Source organism: Halyomorpha halys, unplaced genomic scaffold, assembly GCF_000696795.3.
Source record: "Halyomorpha halys isolate HHAL.00 unplaced genomic scaffold, Hhal_1.1 Scaffold761.1, whole genome shotgun sequence".
NCBI classification, from domain to species: domain Eukaryota; kingdom Metazoa; phylum Arthropoda; class Insecta; order Hemiptera; family Pentatomidae; genus Halyomorpha; species Halyomorpha halys.
This window is the reverse complement of record NW_027113122.1, coordinates 918,610-943,252: the sequence shown is the minus strand read 5'-3', so window position 1 is coordinate 943,252 and position 24,643 is coordinate 918,610. Positions and strand designations below refer to the sequence as shown.

The 24,643-nt window shown below is 31.3% G+C and overlaps 1 protein-coding gene across 7 annotated transcripts in view; it reads right to left on the bottom strand.

Moving 5' to 3' along the window:
• Positions 1–24,643, bottom strand: part of LOC112210774 (uncharacterized) — a 208,844-nt gene that overhangs the window by 6,816 nt on the left and 177,385 nt on the right. For all 7 annotated transcript variants that reach the window (XM_067050742.1, XM_067050744.1, XM_067050745.1 and 4 more), the window contains one exon: positions 1,817–4,026. In XM_067050742.1, the coding sequence (XP_066906843.1) occupies positions 1,817–4,026 (2,210 nt within the window). The remainder of the gene's footprint in view (positions 1–1,816; positions 4,027–24,643) is intronic.

Here is a 24,643-nt window from a genome sequence, read left to right as displayed (position 1 = left end):
TTATATAGTGAATAATGATGGTTATAAATGTTTAAAAATAAAGATATAATATAAGCTGTTGAATATTTAGATGTCCTTGAAGATGGCTGGAATAGCCGAAACGTTGGACTAGTAAGAAATAAAGTGTTGAGACAGTATTGGATACAATTTTGTGGTTTTATTTAATAAATAATTACCTTGTCTCAAAAAATTTTGAAATAATATTATTTAAACAAAAGATTTATTAATTTCCTTTTTAGTATAAAAATGGAGTACGATAAACTGGATAAAACTGACAATTTTAGTGCATTACGTAAATGGAGATGAATTGGGCGCTTTATACATAATTGAATTTTAAATATAATAGCAATAAGATTTACTAAATTTAACAGTAACCAATATTTATATTGGCATCATTATAATAAAAAAATATGTACAAATAATATAAGATTTAATGCATTTTGGAAATCATGCAGTGTAGATAATATTAATCTTTAACTCGCCCTTTTTAGAATTAGCATAGTAATAATAATATAGCAAATTAAATAAATAAAATTGTAGATACAATAAGGTCTGTTTTAACAAGCACTTTTGACAGTCCGGAGATGTGGAGCATGCGTAGTATAGGTTTTTCCCTTCCAAAACACTTACTGTGCGTGCTACGTACATTTCCGAAGAGTGAGAAGTGTTTTCGGAACAGACCTATTAAATGGAATGTTTACAGTTTTGAAAAATAACAAAAACTACTATCTAATTTTAGCTTAATGAATAACCGTTGCCTCATTTAACTAAACTTAATAATTCCTATAAATGTACAATACACATACATTTCTATTAAATTAAATAGAATACTTTTATATATAATAGGAGATAAATTTCTATTACTATAATTTTGCCCCATTTAATACAAAGCCAAATATTACCTAGCACCAGTAATAATTATTAGGTAAACAGCTTAGCACTTTAAAGTCTTATCATTATATACAATTTTTTATTTAACTAATTCATTTTTGAGCATTCATAGAATTTTACATCTGCCATCTTACTGTTAATTTTATTTAATGTCATATAAAGTTTCAATTAACTAAAAAAAAAAAAAATAAAATAAAAAAAAAAAAAAAAAAAAAAAAAAAAAAAAAAAAAAAAAAAAAAAAAAAAAAAAAAACAGTCAAGCACTCCTTTATACCCAACTAAATATTAAAATTTTTGAAATTATAACGAATAGTTATCGTACTATTATAACTTGTCTAAATAACAGTAGAAAAATTCAAGAATATAAAAACGTTCAACAATTTATATTTATTAAACTTAACAATAATATAATAATAATTTATAATTATATGAGCTATAATATTCATTAAATAATACTATATAATGTCATTTATGCTATGCATATTATCAAGTATATATGGTAAAAATATTGAACGATATTTTTTTTTAACTTTTAGTTTTTATTCCTAGAAAGCCCCCAAGATTTCCGAAATTTGGTGTGTTTATATATTCATGATACCGATTGTTTTGATATAATAAATCACTACTTAAGGAAATATAGGATATGTTTTTAGTTTTCTTCTATTTGAAATTCGTTAGAGGGGGGTGTATAACACAGATCCGATAATGGTTTTACAGATATTGATTTGGGTTTTTGGAAAAGCTAATTATCTAAATTCTTTAATATTAAATTTAAATGAATGTTAGCATGAGCGAGGAGTTCAAAGGAGAATAAAGAGGAAGAGGGAGGCTACGGCGAGAAGGAGGACGAAGATGGAGAGGAAGTCTACGGATTGGAACTGGTGGCAGGATGCCATGCAGTAGGCAACCGCTAGCACTGCGCTACCTTCAGCCTTCTCCAGCCTGCGCAGTCCTGAGGCAGCCTCTTTGATCTCTCTGCACGCCTCGTCCGCTCCGCTCGTACCGTCATCTTGCCGGTCGTCGTAGAACACGTCGTCCTCCAGACTGTCCCGGTCGCCGTTGAGTTCCTTCGGTGGCTCCCTCTTCTTGCCCCAAGGGTCCTCTTTGAAGGGGTTCTTCGGCCGTGGAGGTCCTATCGAACCCGGCCTTGTCAACTTCCTCTCCCGGTAGCCGGGGTATACTGGTTGGTACTTGTTGTCTTTGGTCTTCTCCTTCGTACACGTCTGACAGTCGAAGTCGAAATTCAAGTTTTTCGTCATCTCTTGGAGGATGTCTGTCATGCTCTTTGTGTAGTCTGTTCCAGACAATTCGCGTAGTTCTCGATCGATCTGATCACTTGTCGCTCTCGTTTCAGCAGCGAGTTGTTCCAATAAGGCACATTCCGTTTCTGTCTTGTCGGAAAAGAATTGTTCTCTTGCTTCCCCATTTTCACTCTTTTTTTGAGTTTTTCTGTTTCTTCTCATGTCAAGAACTCTCTGCGCTAACCGCATCTCTTCAGGTATGTCCGAATAACTGTGAGATTTCTCTTCCAAGTTATTGTTGACTGAATTGAGGTTATTGTTGTTGATGTAATTTCTGTTGATTAGACCCGAAAGATTGGCTGACATAGAGCGAACAGCCTTTTTCTTCGAATGATCTTTCCTTAAGTTTCTGAATGCGAGGTCGTCAAGTACCAGATCTGGTATGGATCCGGAGGTGATTGGCATCGGCTTGGCGTGAAGATAATCCGAGTTAGAAGCAGGAGAGATGGGACCGAGAGGGATACCGAAAGGTGGTTGAGGATCCAAGCACTTGAGGGTATTGTTGCTGTGTTGGACACTCCTGAACACCACGTCATCGTAAGTGACATCGGGTTCGCCGTGTGGGGGAATGTGCCCAATGATAGGAGGTGGGGAAAGAGTAGGTGATACTAGAAGATAGCTTCCAGCTTGCCCCATGATTTCTCTTACATCCTGGCAAGAAGGTTCTCTTTTGTTCAGTCTCCTGTAAGCCATATCGTCAGTTGGTAAAGCCTCCCCATTTACCGAAGACTCGTAAGACTTTTCATCATTAGCAAGCTTTTGGTAAATAGCTTCTAATTCGTTCAAAGCTTCCTCCAAATTGGAAGAATGCTTTCTTGCTTCTAATACGTCGCTCGAAACACTACTACTCCTTCTTGGAGTTCTTCTGTCTACCTGAACAGGGCCATGAGGAGGTTTTTTAGCGTCCAAATCGGAGATTTCTGACTTTTCGACCACTATCGAAAGTGGTCTCAGGTCCTCCTTCTTACTAAAAGACTCAGAACTGATAGAACTGGTGGACTCTGTCCTCACTGGCCTAGGACTGACTGACCTCGCTGTTTCCATTCTCAAACGAGCAAGATATTGCTCGCTCACGCTCTTTTGACTAGATTGCCTCAGGCGGGCTTGTATTAAATGACTAGGTGCCGTGTACACAGGAGGGTAGTACCTTGGAGGATCGGCAAGGCTTTGAGGCCTCGGTTCTCTTCGAGGTGGTGGCGTCGGCGGCGCTCTCTTCCCGTTGATGTTGTCCGTTGACGTACTCTTGAAAGTTCTGCCCTGAGATGCAGCCCTCTTCACTTGAGGGCTCTGCGCGGGGCTCGGGGTGGCTGAGCGCGCTTTGGCCCTGTACTTGGTGTCGTAGTCCTTGCTCTCTTGGTAGACGATGTTTGCCGTCCACTTGTTAACCTTGCCTTCGATGTCCCTCGACAACCTCCTGTTGTGCCTCTCTGTCCTCGCTGCTCTAGATCGGCGCGGGAATGACCCTGCTGATTGGAGTGACGAGGTGTAGGACGTGTACGAGCCTTCGTCAGAGCTGGAGTCCTGAGCCAGTAGCTCACGGCTGGCTTCCACTTTTGCCTTGATCCTCTTCCTCCCTGAGAGTTCGGAGCTGTTGTTGCTTTTGACTGACTCGACGCTATTTTGAAGATTCTCTGTTCGTATCACAGGTTTGATATAAAAGGAATTTGTAACGTCTTTACTCCCTCTGTCTTTCTTCTTCCTTCCTAGAAAACCTCTTCTTTTGAGGCTTTCGTCGTCATCAGAAGAACTTTCAGAACCTTTCCTTCTGCGTCTGAAGATATCCCAGAACTTTTTTTTCTTTTTCTCTGACCCTTCTTCAGCATATGGCATTTTCCTGAAACAGGAAAAAATAATCCATTTTTAATTAATTGTTATTTCTAAACAAACATTTATAAAAATAAAATAGTATAATATGACAAGTATTAAACTGATATAAAAGCAGTATTATATTATAGGATACATTTTTAAGTAACGAAGTAGTGTGATTTGTACTTGTATATTGAATGCTTAGACATAAAGTTTTGAAAACAATTTTTAAGTAATTTTCTTTTTCTAAAGCAATTTATGATGTTTTCTTATATATTTCTTTATGGGTTAGTTCATTCTAATTATGCCTTCATACTTCAAATCTTTTATTTTTCATTAATTTTATTTTAGTAATATATTTTATCATGATTAATAAATAAAATAAAATCAATGAAAATTACTTTGTCTATTTTTCAAACTTTGACATTCAGCCCCCTTCTGCTTCACAATTAACAAATAGAGCAGAGAACTATTATTAACAGTCAGATTATTAAAGATTATGGGATCTGTAGCATTATATAGGACAGCAATATATCAGATAGCCGACGCCAAACCGATAGTAACAAATTCCAACAGGAGGCCAAAAACAATCATGACCTATGGCTACATAACATGGGATATAATCTGCTGTTCCGGAGAGCCATGTTGACGATAACAGCAAGGACAAAGAAGAGCTAATTGCCTCCCCGTTGTTTACCATCTCATGATGGCCTATTAACTAATTAATTTCTGCATTCCGCAACAGTTTGGGGGATGGGGTTCCTTCTGTTAGTTTACTCCACTTTTAACCAGATAATTTTAATGTTTTTTCTATACTCATCTTCATTTGTTGTATCTTTTTTTCACCTTCCCTTTTTGCTACCTTGTTAGATATTTTTTGTTGATCTAGGGCAGCTAATAATATAAATATTTTACACTCCATTTTGACATTTTGCAACATACATTGAAAATGAGTAATATTTTTAGGAAATACACCACCTACTACAGATATTACGAAGTCTTATGGGCCCCATCATCATACATCAGACACAACCCATTTTTCAATTTCCAGGCGTATCCTCATTTCCCTCCTAGAATGCATAGGAAATAAAGTACAAGAGATTTTACCGATAATTAGTGTTATCTACCCCAATATATCAAACCCTATTGACCCTATTGGGGCTTAGGAGAGAATAATAAAAAAACACCAAAACATTATTAATAATAAACATTTCCGTAAGAGCAGCTGTCTCCATTATATCTTCTAAAATGTTGATTAGTTGTGGTTGGTGAAAAAAAAAAATGGTATTTGAAAATCAGTATCTAGGAAAATACAGTACCTAAAGCAACTCAAATAAAATTATCAGGGATCAATTCGGAGCTCTTTAAATGTATAATTAGTGTTTATGACATTTACCAAAATAAATTTTTAAAAATGACTTTTTTTTGTTTTTCGGAAAATATTATATTAGTTTTAGAGAAAATATACCTCGGAAATTATTAAACATACAGAGCCCTATTCGGACTTTAATTGTAGCTCGTTAAATGCACTTTAAAGTGGTATATAATTATATTTAAGCTACATGTAATACTATCGGATTTATAGGCAATAAACCTGAAAATATATATATAAAAAAAACCTATTATATTACAGGCATGGTTCTTAACTTTGGTAAACTTTTCCCATTCTGTTTTTCAAATATTTTACATAAGGATAAATCGAAAGAAATTAATTAAAACTTAATTAGTTACAGCTATATTTCAAGATATTTTTTTAGATTATTAGCAATAATCTCATGCATCCTTTACAATATAATATAGCAGTTTCGGGACAACATTTATATTCTTATAAAATATATTTTAATTCTGTTGATTATTCACGAATAGTTATTTCCTACGTTGATTACTCATGAATAATTGAGTTTTTTTATCAAAAGTTAATAAATCTACTTTTCGGAAGTAAAGGTTTTTTTTTTTTGAATACTTAATATTCTTCATGAAAACTATTAGGTTTTCGAAATTTAGATTTTTCTATGTCGAATAGGGAAACAAAATCAACATTTATTAAAAAAAATAAACTTATCTACATGCGGTTATCCGATGATGATTTTCTAAATGTGGATACACCTTTCCTACAATTTTCTACTTTTGATAAAATATTGTTAAGGAACATATTGGTATTGCTTGCCTAGCCGCTTAGATTGGACCCGGAAACGAAAATCAATCCATTTCTTTTAAGATGGACGATACCATTAACGAGAATATACCTAATATTTTGAAAAAAATAGGAAAATGGCAATAGTTATACTCTGTCCTACATTCTTTTTTTTTTTTTTTTCTTTTTTTTTTATTTATTTATTTTTTTTTTATTTAGACGTTTAAATCAGTGAGAAGTGTAAAGTTGTTTACCTTTAAATGGTTCTCGTTACATATGTAGCTCATGGTTTAAATGGAGTGGGAGAATGAATTCCTGTAAACATTTTGAATGCTTAAAGATAATTTATTCAAATTTTCATTTCATGACTTTTTAAAATTTTCAATATTGTATCCCTAATTTAACATTTACAGAAAAAAAATATATTTTTGAGGAAATTAGCTCCGTAAATGGGCTGAAGTTGAAAGTTGTTTACAATACGATTTTGCACGTTTCAACTTTTTTTTTATAGCAAATTTCTAAATTTTAGTACATGTTTTCAGATTTTATTATACGAAAATCTGCGTTCCGCTTATAAAATATAGCAACAAATGGACTAGGCCATATTTAATGGGACGGGTTACGGGGTATACTCAGCGAAATACTCACTGGCTGGGACATCTCGTCCTATTTGGTCATCTAACTTGTAGCTATGCTTTATCTCAACTTTAGATGAGAATTTATAATGATTTCTCTTTTAGCTTACTCACTATCAATGAAGAAGTTATATTACTGCCTGGTATCTTATTTCCATTTATGGGAGGAGAAAGTGGCTGCAGGATGATGAGAACTTAGAGACTTCGTAATGCTTAACGCGAAATTCTGATGCAAGCAATCGTAAATTTACTAATATTTATAGCAATCTATAAATTTAAAAGTTAAAATATGACAAAAGTTCAATTAGAAATCGTACAATAAGTGACCATTAAATAACTATTTACGGATATTCATGCAAAAACCTAATGAAGATTGGAAAGGCCTATCTCATACGTAGGTCAGGAATAGAGAACGAGCTGCTTCGAAAATATTAGCGTAACTAGGAAAATACATTAGCGCATGCGTGAGCGAAAGTATTTTATAAAATTGATACTAGACTAAAGACTGACACGTAACCAATTTTGTTACTTTAAATGTTTAAAACGTAAAATGGAATTAAAAATAAAAAAAAGATGGCCTGGGTGCGGTCAAAGAAAAAGTCAACAGTAAAACTATCTAATGTGACCCAACGTTTCGCCCCACATCGCAGGGCTTCATCATAGCTAAAAAAGATAGAAACATTTAAATGAGGAAACAAAGTAAGCAAATAGATAAGAAACATAAAATTTAACTAAGGTGTGGCTCATTCTGATAATTTCTATATAAATGAACAATGTAAATTAAAGCACATAAAAAGCTTTATAGTGAAACGTAAAATTGATAAAGAATAACAAAAAAGTTTTAGACAATTTATGAAAACCGAAATATTAACAAATAAAAAAGTAGATATAAAAAGAAATATAAAAAAAAAACACCCCAAAAGATGGAAAAAGGGAGTGAGATTAAAATAAATAATTAAGGAAAATAGTGAACAAAATAGGACGCTTACGTCACTGAATTGAGGTAAGTACAAAAATGGAACAGAAGGTAGACAGAAAAGAGAAGGTAATGGGGTTGGCGGATAACTAATAGGTTACATTTGAAAATAATGTTAATGTGTAACATAAATATATAATAGAAAATAAAATAAAATATTTAAAATAGGCAAACATCCAATTATATTTTATTATATGTTATTATAAAAAATAAATAAAATTATAAGAATGAATGCAATGAATATAATAAAGTGAATAAAATAAAATAAACATGTGCAATAAAATGGAAGTGTTAATTTTCGATTTTGAGCAGAAAATAAGTGTCCACTATGTGCATGAAAACTATGCTTGATTATCTTCGGCAGTGAGCAAGCTGAAATTGAGTAAAGGCAATTGTAGTTAATTCCAGATTAACGAAATTATCAACATTCTTATTAGGAGTTGTATATTTTAAAATAAATTTTTATATTGTGGTGTGGGTGTGTATATGTATATATATATATATATAATTTATGTAAATGTAAAATAAAACTACGACCTTTTTTTATTGTTATATAATTTTTAAAATGTTTTTTTATTCATAATTAATAACAATTCTTTTTCGTAGCCACCTAATGCTATAATAAATAATTCTCAACTAATCATAGTCAGTTTATCAAAAACGGTATTTTAACATTTCCTAAAAATTCAAATGTTCAATTTGAACTCTTGTTTACAATTTTTATAGTGGGTACAAGGTCCACTAGCTGAGGAATATCATCAACGGTTTCCTCATCACCGACATCCGGATAAAAAAGTCATCAACAAAACGTGTCTAGGTCAACAACAAAATGTGAGGGAGTGGAATGCATAGCAATGTTACAATTCAAAAATAATTTTTCGGTTTTGTCAGGAATTCGGAAGTATCGCCTTTCTAAAAAAGTGAAGTAACTTTAATAAATTTCGATTTCTTTAATTTTCTCATCATCTTTAATAAATTTAATTTCAAATAGCTACACTAAGAAGAATGAGGTTATTTTTGATGGGAGAATTTCTGATACTAACGGATAATTTCTTCACTATAAAGAACATAAATGAATAAATCTTTTCAACTTCAGTGTAAAATAGCCAAGAGAAATCGAGGGAAAATACTATAAAGGTTGTTATGTTTAAAGACAGACGCATGGGAAAGGAAATTAGTCAAGAAAACACTAAATGCTGGCAACGGTATACCATTATGATAACTATCAATGTTAAATAAAACTTGGATATTTTTTCAATCGCTATTGATATTGGCAAGAACTACCCGAAAGTTGGCTTTCACCGTGACTATAATGTACAACCGGTAAGGTCCTCCACATAGTACTCGTTACGTTCCATATTACAATTCGTTACTGGAACAGGTTTATTTTACTTATGATGATTGGGCAATCGATTCGTTCTGTTGGCAAATCGATTGGCCTACTTGTATGTTATAAATCGATTTTTGTTAGAAAGGCCGTCCAAAAAGTCATGTGACGGAATGTATTTATTAGTATGCTAGTTTTAATTTTTTTTTTTTTTACTATTGACGGTGATTTTGGTTCTTTACTTATGATTAATCGAAATAATATTATGTAAAGCACTTGTTAAGGAAATGTTTTCAAGTTCTGGAAGATCGCTGATTTACCGTGTTTTATAATAAATGGAAGATTGTCCAGGTGCGGTCAAGAAAAAATCAAATAGTGATTAAACTATTTATTGAGCCAGCGTTTCGCTCCACGTTGCAAGGCTTCAGGTCTAAAAAACATACCAACACTTAAATGATGTAAACATAAGCGAAAAAAATTGGAGGAAGATAGTACGTGGCGGTCAATAAAGGTATCAAAATAGTAAAAGAAAACTATTTATTGTTAACCTACGTTGCACCCCACTTTGCAGGGCTGTCTGATGGTAGTGTAAAGATATGAATAAATGACAAAAGTAAGATTAAAGTCAATTTTTCTTTTAAGTTCGAAATTACTTTGGCATAATTTCTAAAAATATTTATTTGTCTCTGATTCTTGGTTCATTCGTTACTGAAATTTTGAAAATATTAAGGTGCCTCTACATGTTTGCCAAACAATGGAATATTTGCGAATACGCTAACTTGTTGATGGGATTTGGGATTGGCTGATATATGTTGGCCTGAATTTGCGGACGCATTCCCCCCCCCTCCCCTCTTGGTAGGGTTATAAGTCCAATGGTTCCTGCGAAGATACATTTTTTCAAATGAGCCCCAGAATTTCAGGCTGATTTATTGTTGTTATTCCTAAAATTTATAAAAACTGAACAGGCTTCTGTGTTCTTAAAAGTATTTTAAGAACACGGGTAGAAAGTTTAATATCATGTATCTTTGTTAAAAATGCTCCGAAATCAATGTTTTTTTTTCACTGATTTTTAGGAAATTTAGTTTAGTCACCTTTCAAATAAAAGTCATACAGTTAGTAGAAAAATGGTAGGAAACAAAATGGTGGATGGTAATAATGAGTTTCGAGGCATCCGGAGCTGACCACTAACTTAGGTGTCAAATCTGAAAAAAATTGTCTAGCATTCACGGAGAAAAGCCGCGGACTGAAAGGAGTTTTTTGTTTTCCTTTTTTTAATTTGGTATTTTACATATCTTATAAACCTAAAATTTTGAAAGGATTGTTTTCATTGTCGGTCACAAAAGTTCCTTACTGAAAATAACCCGAAAAGATGGTTCACTCAATCCTCCAATATTTTTCCATATTAATGACTTAATTTAATATAAATTATCATGTTTATTTATATCATGTCTATTATTCAAAAACAAATGAATACTTAGAATTTCTTATTCTCTATTTCCTTGAATATTTGAATTTTCGGTATACGCAAATTATATTTATGCTGTTGCGTTCAAATATTTGGCGAGAAAAAAAAGAAACAAAAAGTAATAAAAAAACAAAACAAAAAAAAACTTTAAAATGGTAGAACATTTACAGCATAATTGTTATTATTTATTTAAATATTATTGGATTCTTATTTGTATCATATTTTGTATCATCTTGTTTTATTCTCATTATTATATTAATTCACTAATTGTAAATTTGCAGCTTTATAATTCAGTTCAAAGTTAGTCCTTTGAGTCACTATTATTTTTTATTTAATTCGATTTAATTTTTTTTTAATAATTATTATTTTATTTTCATTTTAGTAGTTGTTAATTAAATTATTAGTTGTATGAATTGAGATGAAGTCATATTAGCTTTAAAATTGTATAGCCTCCACAACGCTCTAATAGTCTAAATTGTTTTATGTGTTATTTTGGTACCCGACGATAAATGTTGTGGATGTAATTTTTTAAATAAAAAAAATAATTATATTAAAAATTCAAAATATTTTAATTTAAATATAAAATAGATTTAATAATCCAGATTAAATAAAATCATTGCAGCATAACATAACATTATTTATATCTTATCAAGGTAGTCTTAATACAGAAATTATTTGGTTAACTTCCAAGACGTAAAATCGAAATATTATCGCCTGAACTAACCGTGTGAACACCTTACATTGGAAGTTAGCTTAGAGAACACTTTGCCAAAGAGCAGTATAAGTTATAAGACAGGCGGATCAGCGTCTAAAATAATTTTTGGAAGGAACACTGGATCGGATTCCAGCCACTGGAACAGCTCCAGCATGAACCAAACTGAGGCGTAGTTTCCAGCCTCAGTATTTATTTACTTGTTTCTTATTTTCCTAGCGTTGTTTGTTTGGTGAGTCAGCATGAAGCGATAAATCAGTCAGCGCCTGTCGATAGGACGGCTCTTCGGGGAAGTCAGCTGGGGATGCTTTCGAAATGCGAACCTGATAAATATTAAAACGGTGTTCCTCATCAGACTGACTTGGGACCTTTGTTAATGCAATAAAATTAACCAGGGAACTGCCGGGAGTAAAATGAAAATAAGGATTAACATTTAAAAAAAAAAAAACTTTAAATATAAAAGATACAGGAGGTTGAAAATATTTTTTCTATACTCAAGGAAACGGCCAAATTAGGTTTACAGATTTGTATAACAATTTGATTATTTGGGGTTTAGTCTTGTGCAAAAGACGCCCCCAGTAGTATTATACAATATTATAATTATAGAATAATTTAAATATTTAAAAAAAACCGCAATAATATTAATAGTTATGTGATTGAACAATGAAAAAAGATAATAAAAGTAACAAACAAAACAGTTAATTTTTATAGACAAATATTATTTTCATTTTAAACATAAATAACTAGTGAAAAAAATAATAGTAATGATAATAATAAAAATGGATAAATCCAGAGTTTATAGCAAACTATTTTTATAGCCTCCAAAATAAAGTTTAAGTTACTACGTTGTAAGCCACGGTACCTTAACTGCTCGTAACTGGAAACAGAGATGGGGAAAAATTAGCCATGGTTAAAACTGCAGCTAAAATTGGGGGGAGGGGGAATTTTAAGAAACCGTTCTTAATGAATTAATCCATTCTATTCTATTTTTACTTCGTTATGTAAGTGACTATTTCTCTTAAACTAAGAGACAGTTCTGAGATGCTAAGGATCTTGTTTACTAATTATAATAATTTTCTTATTTCGTAAACGATTGTTTTAGTGCCAAATTTTAAAATTAATAACACAGAGATATGGAGTTGAATAAACTAATTAGTATCATGTTTATAAAAAAAATATGGCCAATGAAAATAATAATGGAAAAAATAAAGGAAAGATATGTATTGTTAAATTTAAAATAAAAGAGTATGTACCTACAGTATTTACCTCAGCCCGGGAAACTTCGAAACAAACCTGTTCATTTTTTATCAATTAATTGCTAACGTATTTAATGGTGGTGAAGTTAAATTATCATATTTTTTTCTGGAGCTCCCAATTATGATTTCTTGGAGTACAACCTACGAAATGTACCGATAATACCTTACAATCATAGCAATGCTTTTTTGAAATTATTATTTTTGAGGAAAAAATCATTCGGAAAACATGAGAACATTTTGTAAACAATTTTATTCTACTAGCTCTAGGAAAATATCTTAACTTATTTGTACTCTACAAATGTGCGGGCTCCAATTGCTAAGGCCTCTACTCGGCTGGATTCAAAACATACAAATAATTTCTCAAGTTCAGGGGATGTAATGCTTTAAAAAAAAGTAATTATTTAGGCTAGTATGAATAAAACTCGTAAAGTTTGATAAACTAAAACAATAAAAAAGTCACTGAATCTTCAAATTATTGAAATTTTCTCATAATTATTATCACTGTTATTTTATTTGAAGAAATTAATTCGGAATATAAGTAATACAAAGCTACACTATTTCCGATTTTTTTCATTGGTTATTTAAGTAGAAACACTATTGTCCACTCCAAAAAATAAAAACAACAAACTATAAGCGATGGAAAAAACCATAAAAATATGTACCCTTATTGGGGAAAAATCCGGCGGTTCTGGATGATTCTAACCAAATCACCTCCTTTTACAAGCGTTGGTCTAGTAACTACTTGCTTACAAAATACTCCACTCTTTACTCTTCAAGGGTATAGATTATTTTCCCGAGGGCACCAAATGATGATTTCTTGGAATTCATTAATCTAAGAGCATAGATTTATTTTATAAGATAATTTTTCAATATGTGATTAATTTTTCAATATCAAGAGGGAACACTCATACAATTCCCTTCTTCATTATTTTTTTTAAATATATAATTATTAATAATTATTTCTATGATGAAGTGAATTTTCGCTAAATACTTAAAACAAACTAAGTGAAAGTCTTAAAAGATACGAGATTTATCATATCAATGTGGCTGTGAAAGTTTAGAAAATGCTGAGAAATACAAATATTGTCTTTCTGTAAAGCATTTTTCGTTTTGAGGCCTTATCTTGTATTTTTTTAAACAGAACTTATCTTTTGCTTTAAACATAACTTATCTTATGTCTGGTATTTTCTAAAACATACTGACGGACTGCAGGTATTTGGTAGACAGCGGGTTTCCATTTGGCAACTTTATTAAACGATAAGCTTTAATATTTCGGAAATATTCGATTACCTTAAGAAAACTACATATCTGATTTATATAGGTGATATATGGTATGTGTATCGAATATATGTAACTAATTTGATTAATTAACATATTTGTCACATCACTTAATGTCTCCTACCGTTATAGTGTTAATGTATATATTGACACTATATTTGTATAGTGTTAATTTTTTAATATTGACTATTTCTATGAAATCAGCTTATATATTTTAGTATGGGTATGATGATATCATACGTCAACATTACCCAGGTCAGCGAATATGCATAGGCAAACGTCATCATCGCAATGGATTTTCTTATATTAAAAAAAAAATCATTCTGATATAGCACTTCTTAGTTTCCAACTTAAAATTTGGCTAAGTATAGTTTTAAGTAATACTATGAATGAGAAAAAAATATGTTTACAAAATCCTATAAACGCTATTGCAATGTGAAAAAGAAGCATATGCATCACCAGAGTTAGACGAGTAACAGTTACCAATTTACATCGCCATAAAAAGTATAATTAGTGATAAAATAAATAGAAACTACATTCCCATCTAGAAATTTAGATTCATTACCGGCTAGAAATAATCCGAAAGTAATCATTTCAAGTCAATCAACGAAATCAGAAAGTGTATCAGAGAAAAGGTCACTGTCATACAATTTGAATTGATTTTTTGCTTTCTATTCTCCTAACAATCAATCTTACAAATTACGTGTTTTTGTGAGTTGATTGCATTTACTGTGTGCGAATGGGTTTAGCTTATTATGTTAATGGTTAATTTGGTAGTAAGACATGATAATATTTAGTTTAATAATTCAGGAATATGTTTTTACTTATTTGTCTTCCCCCCCAAATTATCTCCTCATAAATATTGTCTAAGGTCAACCATCTACTCAGCATTCGTCATGGAAAGTTATTTGAAACAATATAAACGTTTAGGCTAAAAAACGTCTCAGTTTAAAGTCAAGATATTTTTAGAAAAAATAAAAAAGGACGGAAAACTAAATTACAGAATCTTAGCTTACCATCGATATTTAATTAATCAACAAGGCATAATACTATATTTATACATTATATATTAATATAGTATAAAATATTATAATATATAGGTATTATTATAATACCTAGGATACTATAATAAAACATAATTCAACTAATAACACTCATAAATAACACTCTTTTTACTGCTAATATAATATAAACTATTTAAGTTATTGTATGAAGTAAAGATAATGATGTACAATCATTCGGCATAATTAAAAAAAAAATAATCATAATCTAGTAATGAAAAAAATTTTAACATTGTTAATGACTTTTTCTTACCAATTACTACGAACTATGGTAGTTTTTAATTGCTTTTTATTATAGAAAGTTTAAACTATGAATGCTTGTGCATTCACTCTATTTATTTTATGTTGCTATAATCATCAAATCATTAAGATTTTATTTTAGGGTAGAAAATATACCCTAAAAAAAAAATGTGCACTCGTTTTAGGAGCACCGGAGTTAAAAAAGAGGCAAGTCAACTGGAGGCTCACCTGAATGTAGGTGGGAGGATTACGTTAGGGGAGGATCTTATCTTGAGGTTTGGTGTTTTGATAGAATTCATTGGTGGTAATTTTGCAGGCAAGAATAATTGACTTCGAACTATCGAATTTAATAAACTTATATTTATTTATAGATATGTGATAAATAATATCGTAATTAATCAATTTAATGCTGGATCTGGAGCCACTTGCTGCAAATCCAAAAATTGTCCAAATTCGTGGTAAACAATGATAGCAACAAATATATCCACATGCTTGTTTTGTTCTTTTGAATGTTTTCGATTTACTCTATTTACTTTTTAAAAAGGAACAAAATAACGATAGGCAAAATGAAAAGAAACGTGAATATCTGGAATGTAGGTTGTATATGATAAAAATCCATATAAATAGTACTAATGTATTACTTATATAGTATAATGTAAAATTGTAAATTAAATAAGTAAATTATTATATCATTTATTTTATTTTATTTTTTTTTATATTGTCCAACTGATTAAAGTGAGAAAGTAACTTATAATTATTTTTTATAATGATTATTTATATTTCTTTGTATTTTTGTTTAAGTATCGCCCCTCAGCCCTCGTCTGTCTATTTTTCTGTATAATTCTAAAGGTACCCGTCCTTGAATAAATAAAGTATTGTTATTATTATTAATGGTACAAAATGGTAAAGAGTGTTAATAACCAGACAGTCCATATTCCGGTTTTTTGTGGAATAATGCCTGAATCAACTTGGGATAATCCATTTCAGAAGGGATTAGATTGAAGATGAAAAATAAATAAATAGTTGTAAACTATTTTTGTTTCTCTTTTGACCGCAGCCCTGGCCATCTTCTTATATATAAAAAAGAAATATTGAAATTAAAGAATATATTGAGAAGTGAATTGAAATAAGTTGTACAGAGGGGGTAAGCAAAAGGTAAAATAATAATGTTAGTTTGTTAAATGAATTTATATAGTTGGGAAACGATATTGCTGCAATGAGATGGGTTGATAATGATGGGTCACCAATTAGAAGATGAAAGTAGATGATTCGCTTACTTGCTGTGAGACCCAGATGGGATGGGTCACTGAATGTGTGATTGGTGCAGATGGACCGAACTCCGGGCTGTGTGCCACTGTCTTGCTTAGCTGGACATCTTTAAATTAGGGCTAGTAACTGAGTGAGTGCAGGCCAGAGGTTCCTGGAGTCCTCAGGTTCCAACAATCAGGGACCAGCCCTCCAATCAGCTCTGGTTGGCCCTTTTCTCTATAGATGGCGCTAATGTTTGCAATTTCCTGGGTCTTTCACCCAATTAAAGTGACCCCCTTATCTTCTTCCCCTTAAAACCTAAAACCTCAGGCTTGTGGACTGAACACATAACCTATAAATTCAAGGTTCATTTTAAAATTTTCATCAGAAACTTTTTAATTTCATTATCTAGAAATCAAATGTATTCATATATATTTGCTAAGGTATAATATATTGCTCCAAAATAAAGTGTTGAAGTTAGTTAACAATGTATTCACACCGAATCTATAAAATTTTAAAATATACAATCCTGGTTGGGAAAATTCTTCAATTAATTAAAACACAGAGAGCACAAATATTTATCTGTTGGCAGTTCTAAAAGAATGTTAATTGAAAACAAACGTGTGGATGGAGCACAAGTGACCTTTAATTTGTGCCCAAAAACCGACACCTGACCCGTCAACTTACACCAACCAATTCAAATATCCCATCCACACGCTTGCGCATGCGCGGATTCGATTTTGTGTGGTAGTGGCACATTTTTAAAAAATAAACAAAACACAATAATGTTTAACTAAGTTTAAAAAAAAAAAATAAAAAAATAAAGGCAACAATGTGTATCATATAAAGGGAGAATAACTAATAAATGAATTAATGAAGAAAATATAATAAAGATATTGCAAATAAATACTTTGAAAGAAACGGCTTAGGGTCGCTGAAAATAACTCAATATCACCTGCACTAATACTGATATTTTATCTGCATTCTTTTGATAAGATAAGCTTTCACATTTCCAACACTGTATTCGAAAATGGCAGGGAGAGATAGGAGAAGTATAACTCTAAATGAGTTTATTTCTTTCATCTTTTATTCCAATATATCAAGAAAGGGGGCTAATACAATTTATAAAAGTTTGAAATATGTTATTTTAGAAACCTTCAAACAGTATTAAATTCTGATTTGTACTATTCACTACTACAGGTCCATTAACCATATGTTTTGAGGGAACAACGATGTACACGTGTAGATTTTATTGTTTTACCGCTTGTAAAATACCTGAACTATTTCAATAACATATATTACTAGTACCGCCATCTATAGATATATAATTAGAATTTATTCTGGCGTAAGTATATAAATAAAAATATTTATAAGGTTGTGGCCGTGTCCTTACATTATCTGAACTATGTAGTGTTCCTGTTGCCAAATATCTGTCTTCAACTAACAGCACAGTTGTAAAAAAAAAAAATTTACTTCTCCTCAATCACTTTCAGCTAAAAATAAATGTTTCAAAATGTTAGACATCTTGAACGAATGTAGCTAGTCCTATATTTCAAAGACGTGTGATTACGAATGTGTTGTTATCGCTATAAACTTTAATTTATATAAATTTCTTTTTTTATGGTATGATATCTATATATTGGATATTTAGTAAGAGGAAGTATTACAATTGTTAAAAATTTCTAATTTGAATTTTCGACGTTTGTCAAACAACCATGTAGAAAAATGATCTGTGTGTGAACAACCTAGCTCAAAATACTTACAGAGATAGTCCTGTGTCTAGGATGTTTAAGCAACTTATCCTTGGAATGGACATGCCAGAAGAACTTTACTGTATCAATTTTTCTCAAAAACCTCTTTAACGATTATGATTAAATTAGGTATATCATAGGTATAAAACTGCGTAGATTATGCAGTGTATATACAGCTGAATTACATGCAACAGCCTCAGCACTCCACTTCTCCATGACAGTGACGCATACTAACATAGTTATCATTACCGACTCTTTAAGTTCTCTAAAAGCCATGAAGATCATTTACCCAAAACATTCGGCAATCATAAAAATTCAAAATTATACCAACATGCTCGAAAACTTGGGAAAAATTGTTTTCTTTTTATGGGTACCGGGTCACCTGGGGATAGCTGGAAATGAACTGGCGGACATTGCTAAACAAGCACTTGCTCTTCCAGGTCAGGACACGGCCATTCTGACACCCCAAGTGTATAATAATACACGTAATAAGTCTTCCGATGAAAAATGAAGTATCAGTTAGTTGGCAAGCCATGTGGATTAAAAGCCCGCCAAGCAAATTAAAAACTGTTAAAAAAACCATTAAACCATGGACCACATCAAACCGTTCCAATCGCAGGGAGGAGGTGGCTATTGCCAGATTGAGAATAGGTCATACGAATTTAACTCATGCATATCTGATCAATAAGCAACCACCGCCAAAATGTCAATACTGCAACAGTGTACTTACGATCGGTCACATATTTGAAGAATGTCATTTCTATTCCATGAACTTGCGTAGATTGGGACTGGGACCGAGTGTATCAGATGCTCTGAATGATGACCAGAAGAACGTGGAAATGGTTTTAGTTTTCTTAAAATAGAATGGCCTTTTGAATAAGATTTAAACCAGAAAGTTTGTTATACGTACTAAATAATCCTAAAAGAAGAAATTATTTAAATTTTTTTGTAATTATTTAAAGAGAAAAATAAAGTGCATTAGAATTATAAATATAAATGAAATAGAATTATAAAGCGTTGATGCCCTCAGGGTTTTACGCCCTAAAGCCCCAGCCAACAACAACAAGGTATATCAATCAAATAATATCAAATATCAATTAGGAGTTACCGGTTATCCTCTTTAAAAAAAAAAACCACTTAAGTACCTTAAGCTCAAACCCTTTAAGCTCAGTGAGTTAAGTGATATGCTACTTACTCTAAGGTTCGAATCCGGCTGTAGCAGGTAATTATTTATTCTGTTATCTATATTGTAGCTGTGAGTGAGGATTCCCAGTGGTTCAGGGAGCCCTCCTGGTCTATAAAGTGGGTTTCACCTGAGTTGATGAAAAGTGGTTGAGTGTGATCTTGATCAAATCACTGTTTAATTACTGTTGTACAAAAAAACAGCACTTCCTTACCAAGTACTGAAGCCCTGATACTTTCATTAGTTGTATCATTTCAAAATATGAAAGTAACTTTAATTTTTGTCCATTTAAAATAAACAAACATCTCTTATTCTTAGTTTTAATATAAAGTGTTTAAATATGAGCTAAGAAGAATTGGATTATTAATTAAAGGAGAACATTTTTTTCACGTTACCAGCTAGAAGAGACAGGAAAATAGCCGAAAGCAACCGAACTCTTCCAGTCTTATTCTATATTATACGGCTCAACTTTGGTTAGAATGTTGTATTCTAGAAAGGGGACATAGTTCATAATCGTTTTCACACGCTCAAGAAAACCTTAGTTACGAATTATCATAGCAATAGATACTAAAACATTTTCAATCAAAATTTTAAGATACCTTTAAATTCATTTATTAAACATATCTCATTGATAATAGCAATAAACTATGGATGTTACAAAATATGAAAAGATTTGATAATTAAAATTTTTTTTTATTGTAGTTATTACCATAAGTAAGAAATTGTAAGGGGATTGTCATCCTAATTAATTAAGTATCTCTTTTAAAATGTACAAGGATTGCTTTAATGTCAAGGCGCTTAGTGAAAGTTATGTAATGTGAGCAATAGACATTTTCTTGAGAATTTTTCGGTTATGTACACTTTATTTTAAATTTGCATACGTCTGTGATTCTGTGAATTTTTAAGTTTCATTGCTCCACTCTGTGCAAATGGAACCAGGAACTTCACTATACTTGTGATCCTAATGAATGTGGTATATCTTCGTATAGCGGACCTGCTTAGGGCACCATGCAGGGAACAGATGTTCTTGAATGAACCAAAACAAGAAGTTGAACTAGGAGCTTTCTCTACAATAGTCAACCCGAGGTGTCAACACCGCCTTTCTGTCATTAATCAACCGTTGAGGAAAGTAGGGCCTATCAGCTAGGGTCTAGATATCGGTTACTGCAAGTCGAGGATTCGTGGAGGGATGGCTTGAAGAGATTGTAGTGGCGATCTTTTTTTTTTTTTTTGTAATAATACAATCCAAATAGTTTAAAATTCGGCTTTACCTAAAATTAAGGGTGAAATTATTTCTGTCCACGGATTTTTATGTAACAATCTGGAGCATTGCGAGTATCAAACAACTTTGTACGTCCCCAAGTTTAAGTTAAATAGTATTTGTGATTTTCAAAAAAATCTTAAGACAGAAGGGAGGGGGGAGCAAAATTATTTATTAAAATAATAAATTTTTGTTTTCCTGTTTCATTATTGTGCTACCAATGGGTAGTTTCTCAATACGCCTTTATCACTCCATAATAACTTACATCAAATTTACTAAATGTATAATTATTTACAGTTGTAAATTTCTATGAATATAATTTCTGTTTAAAAAAAAATTCGTATTTAATGGTTTCTCGAGATATGAATAACGAATATATGTTTTGTGAAGAATGCAATAGTTAACATATGATAACGAAGCTGTAACGCAATCAGGAAAGATCCCGCTTTTTCCCATTAGAATCGGATATTTATATTTTTCCTTTATTTTTTTATACAATTCTTCAATATTTTGTATTTACCTATTGTATATTATTGCTATTTACAGTACTTAACTCCTTATTTTTTTTAAATAAACAAAATTGAATGAATGTACTTTTGAAAATGTATTAAAAATTCGTTATTTAAGCCCTACCAGACTATTTCAATGAGGAAAAGACCTAGCTGATATTAAAGGGAATTTAATTCGCATTAACATGACTATTTTAATTAAACTCGTCAGATTCATTTCCGAGAAATTCGAAAAAAATTGATTCTAGAAAGTGGCACTTTCGTTCAGTAGACTAAATCGAAAAAGTTGTCACATCTCCACCCTTTTTAAAATATGTAATTTCATAGGCACGCACGCATATTATTTAGGCAGACTGTTTCTTTTTTGGGACTCATGGGACTTTTGATTAAAAGAAATGCTTGTGTTAGACTATCTGTAACGAGATAGTTTCATTACTGTAAATTAATTGAATTGGGTCAATTAATTGAAGCTGCCTCCTTTACTTACTGTAAAAGTGGGGCGCCATTGGGAATATCAGGCCGAAGTAAACTCCTTTATAATTTTTGACTAGTTTGAGGAGAAGCAAAGTTGTGCCCTGTTAATAAATGACGAAGCTCATATAACTTTGCTCCGACATCGAGTTTTCTTGTTAAACTAAGCCGTGGTCGATACTCCAGAATCTGTTACTTGTTAAATTGGTTCCTGGTCCTTCTCTTCTCTGTGTCAGAGGTAGGTTGAAGGATATTTCAGAGTTTATTTGTTTAATAAAGTTTAGTTAATTGGATTTCAAATGGTTGAAGAAGCCTTCGATTCAAACTTAAATAATATGTTATTCAAATAGAAGATTAGTTTTGTGGATTAGTAAATGAACAAAATATAATGTGATAAATGTTTTATTTCTCCAACTTTTTTTTAGAACAACAGCCAATGTTTATGAGTACATTGTGGTTGAGGGTCCAAGAATGCTTGACAAAGTTGTGGGTTCGACTCTCACCTAATTCAGTCAATATTTATTTCTGGATGGTCCTGAAAAGGAATTTTGTTACTATGCATTTTTGTTTATTGTTTAATTAAATGTCTAATATTTTTTGTTGCTATGATAATTCGTAATTAAGGGTTTCTAGGGAGTGTAAAAAGAATTATTGACTATTTCCCGGCCTAGAATACAACAGTATAACAATTGATAAGCCGTATGTTATGAGATCGGATCGGAAGAGTTCGGTTATTTCCCTCTGTCTGCTAAGCGGTAGCGTGAAAACCATTTTCTCCTTTACTTAATAATTATTTCATAGCTCATATTTAAACATTTTATATTAATCTTAACAATAAGAGATACTTGATTACTTTGAATTGAAAAAATAATAAAGGTTTTCATGTTGTGAACTGATACAACCAAAGAAGTGTCAGGGCTTCAGTACTTAGTTTTTGTACAATGGTTATAACAATATTTATTTCACCGTGGCTCTGAAAAATGAATCTTTACATTCCCACACTGGGGCTATAAAGATCCTCAACAAAGGGTTTGAGGTATGAAAAAAAAATCGAAATATATGCCTGGGATGTTACAGCAACTTTTTCGCTGAAATCGACTCAGCGGAAGTGCAACTTAATATCGATTTTCAATTTTTTTTTAATTTCTCGAAAATATCTTTAACAATTTAAATTAAACTTGGTATATTCACTATAAAATTAAATCTTTTATATCAGCTAGACCATTTCGGTATTAATATAGTTTGGCAGGGCTTAAATTCCAATTATTCAAAAATTCATTCTCAATTGTTAAGAACTCAATTTTCTTTATATCTAATAATTAATAATGAATTTCGACTCAAAGAATGATGGAAAGTCTTTTTAAAATTGTAATTATTATTAATAAATTTTTTTTCGTTATATTTTATTCTCTGTTCCCCTTTTCTAAAACTAAGAGCCAATCATCTATTGCATTAAGATATGGTGAGATTCATCGAAAGATATTTGGTATTGAAATATTATAGAGCCTAACAATAATCCATTACTGTAGCTCTCGTACGGTAGGCTGTGGTTTGTGAGGTCAGTAGCCTATGCAGCCAGCGCTCACTCAGAGGTTAGGTATTGGTGCTGCATGCAATTATATAAATACCATGATATAAACAATTAGATACCCTTTTCCAACTCACTGGGAAACAGAGATTAGATTTTTCCTCATAATACAACAGTTGAATGGCAGAATTGTCTTACATTTCATTGACAATACGATCAACGTTTCATAAGTATTAAGTCGTTTTTTTTTAAACAATTATTAATTCTGTAGCGTTGTTATAATTAATTCTATATTGTTGTTATGACTACTTATTTATTAACCACTTTTATTTAGTACTCTGAAGATTGATAATCAGTTAAGCATATTTTTACCAAGATAGACACTTGTCTTAAGTAATGTTACTTCCAGCCACTGTTAACTAGAAGTATCGGCACCTCTTTCACTAAATAATTTTTAAGGAAAACTATTTCAAGTAATTGTACGAGTATTTAGATCACACAGGTGTAATAAAAGTAACTTTTTTAAATTTGATTATTTGAATGATATGCAAATATTTCAGTCCGATGAAACCGAAAATGAAGTCAGGTTTATTATTTTATCACGTACAGATTTTTTTAAAAAATTTTGATTTGCAATAGCAGTTTAACAGCATATAATCAAGTTCATAGCACCTAGCGTACTTAATCTTATCGATTAATCGTACTTCGATTTTTTTAATAATCAAATTGTATAACATACCAAATGGCATGAATCGGACTGAAATAGATAAGTCAACCTCAGTTTGAGATAAATTACAATACATTTAATTTTAATTTTGTTTATATATATTTCTTGAGACTTTTTATTGGCATCAAATCAAGCAAACGTATACTTTATTGTTATTTTCAGAATGATGGAAAACCCGTCTTTCCGGTGGTATCAAAACACATGAATTTGGCCAAAGTATTTTCGGATAATAAAGGTCTCAAGCTGATTTTGGATAATATGCCAACAAATTCACTCACCCCAGCAACAGTAAACATTTAAACTGTTTTATTCTGTTGGAAATTTTTCTTTAAAGGTTTCTACGTCCTATTGGTACCATATAAATCTGTAATTCACAAGTTGACCTCCTTTGGAGCTATGAATGATTTTTTTGCTACATAACTGGCATTACATATTATGGATTTGTCAAAATTAATTACATAATGGAAGAAAATGGAGATCTTTTTTGAATCCAATACAAAAAAACATAGAGATCAACCAAAATTATCTAATACATTTTTTATTTTAGAACTGCGTAATCAGTACCCTTTTTTTCTACTTTCAAGTTATTTTTTCCCCTAAAGAAAAATAAATATTTTATTGGAAGATTATTGATTGACCGTGTGTGTAAATATACATTAAATGCATACATTAAAACAGATAGAGAACCAAAGGAAAAGTAAAGTATAAAATAATGGGATAAAATGTGTGTAAGTAATTAAGAAACAAACACTTTCTTACTTACATTAAGCATTTAATGTATATTTCCATTTATTGTTCACCTAATTTTAAATACTGTTCTATCATGTTTACTTTACAAATTATTTTCGTTATTGTGGCACAACTGCCGTCCCCACTCCTCCCA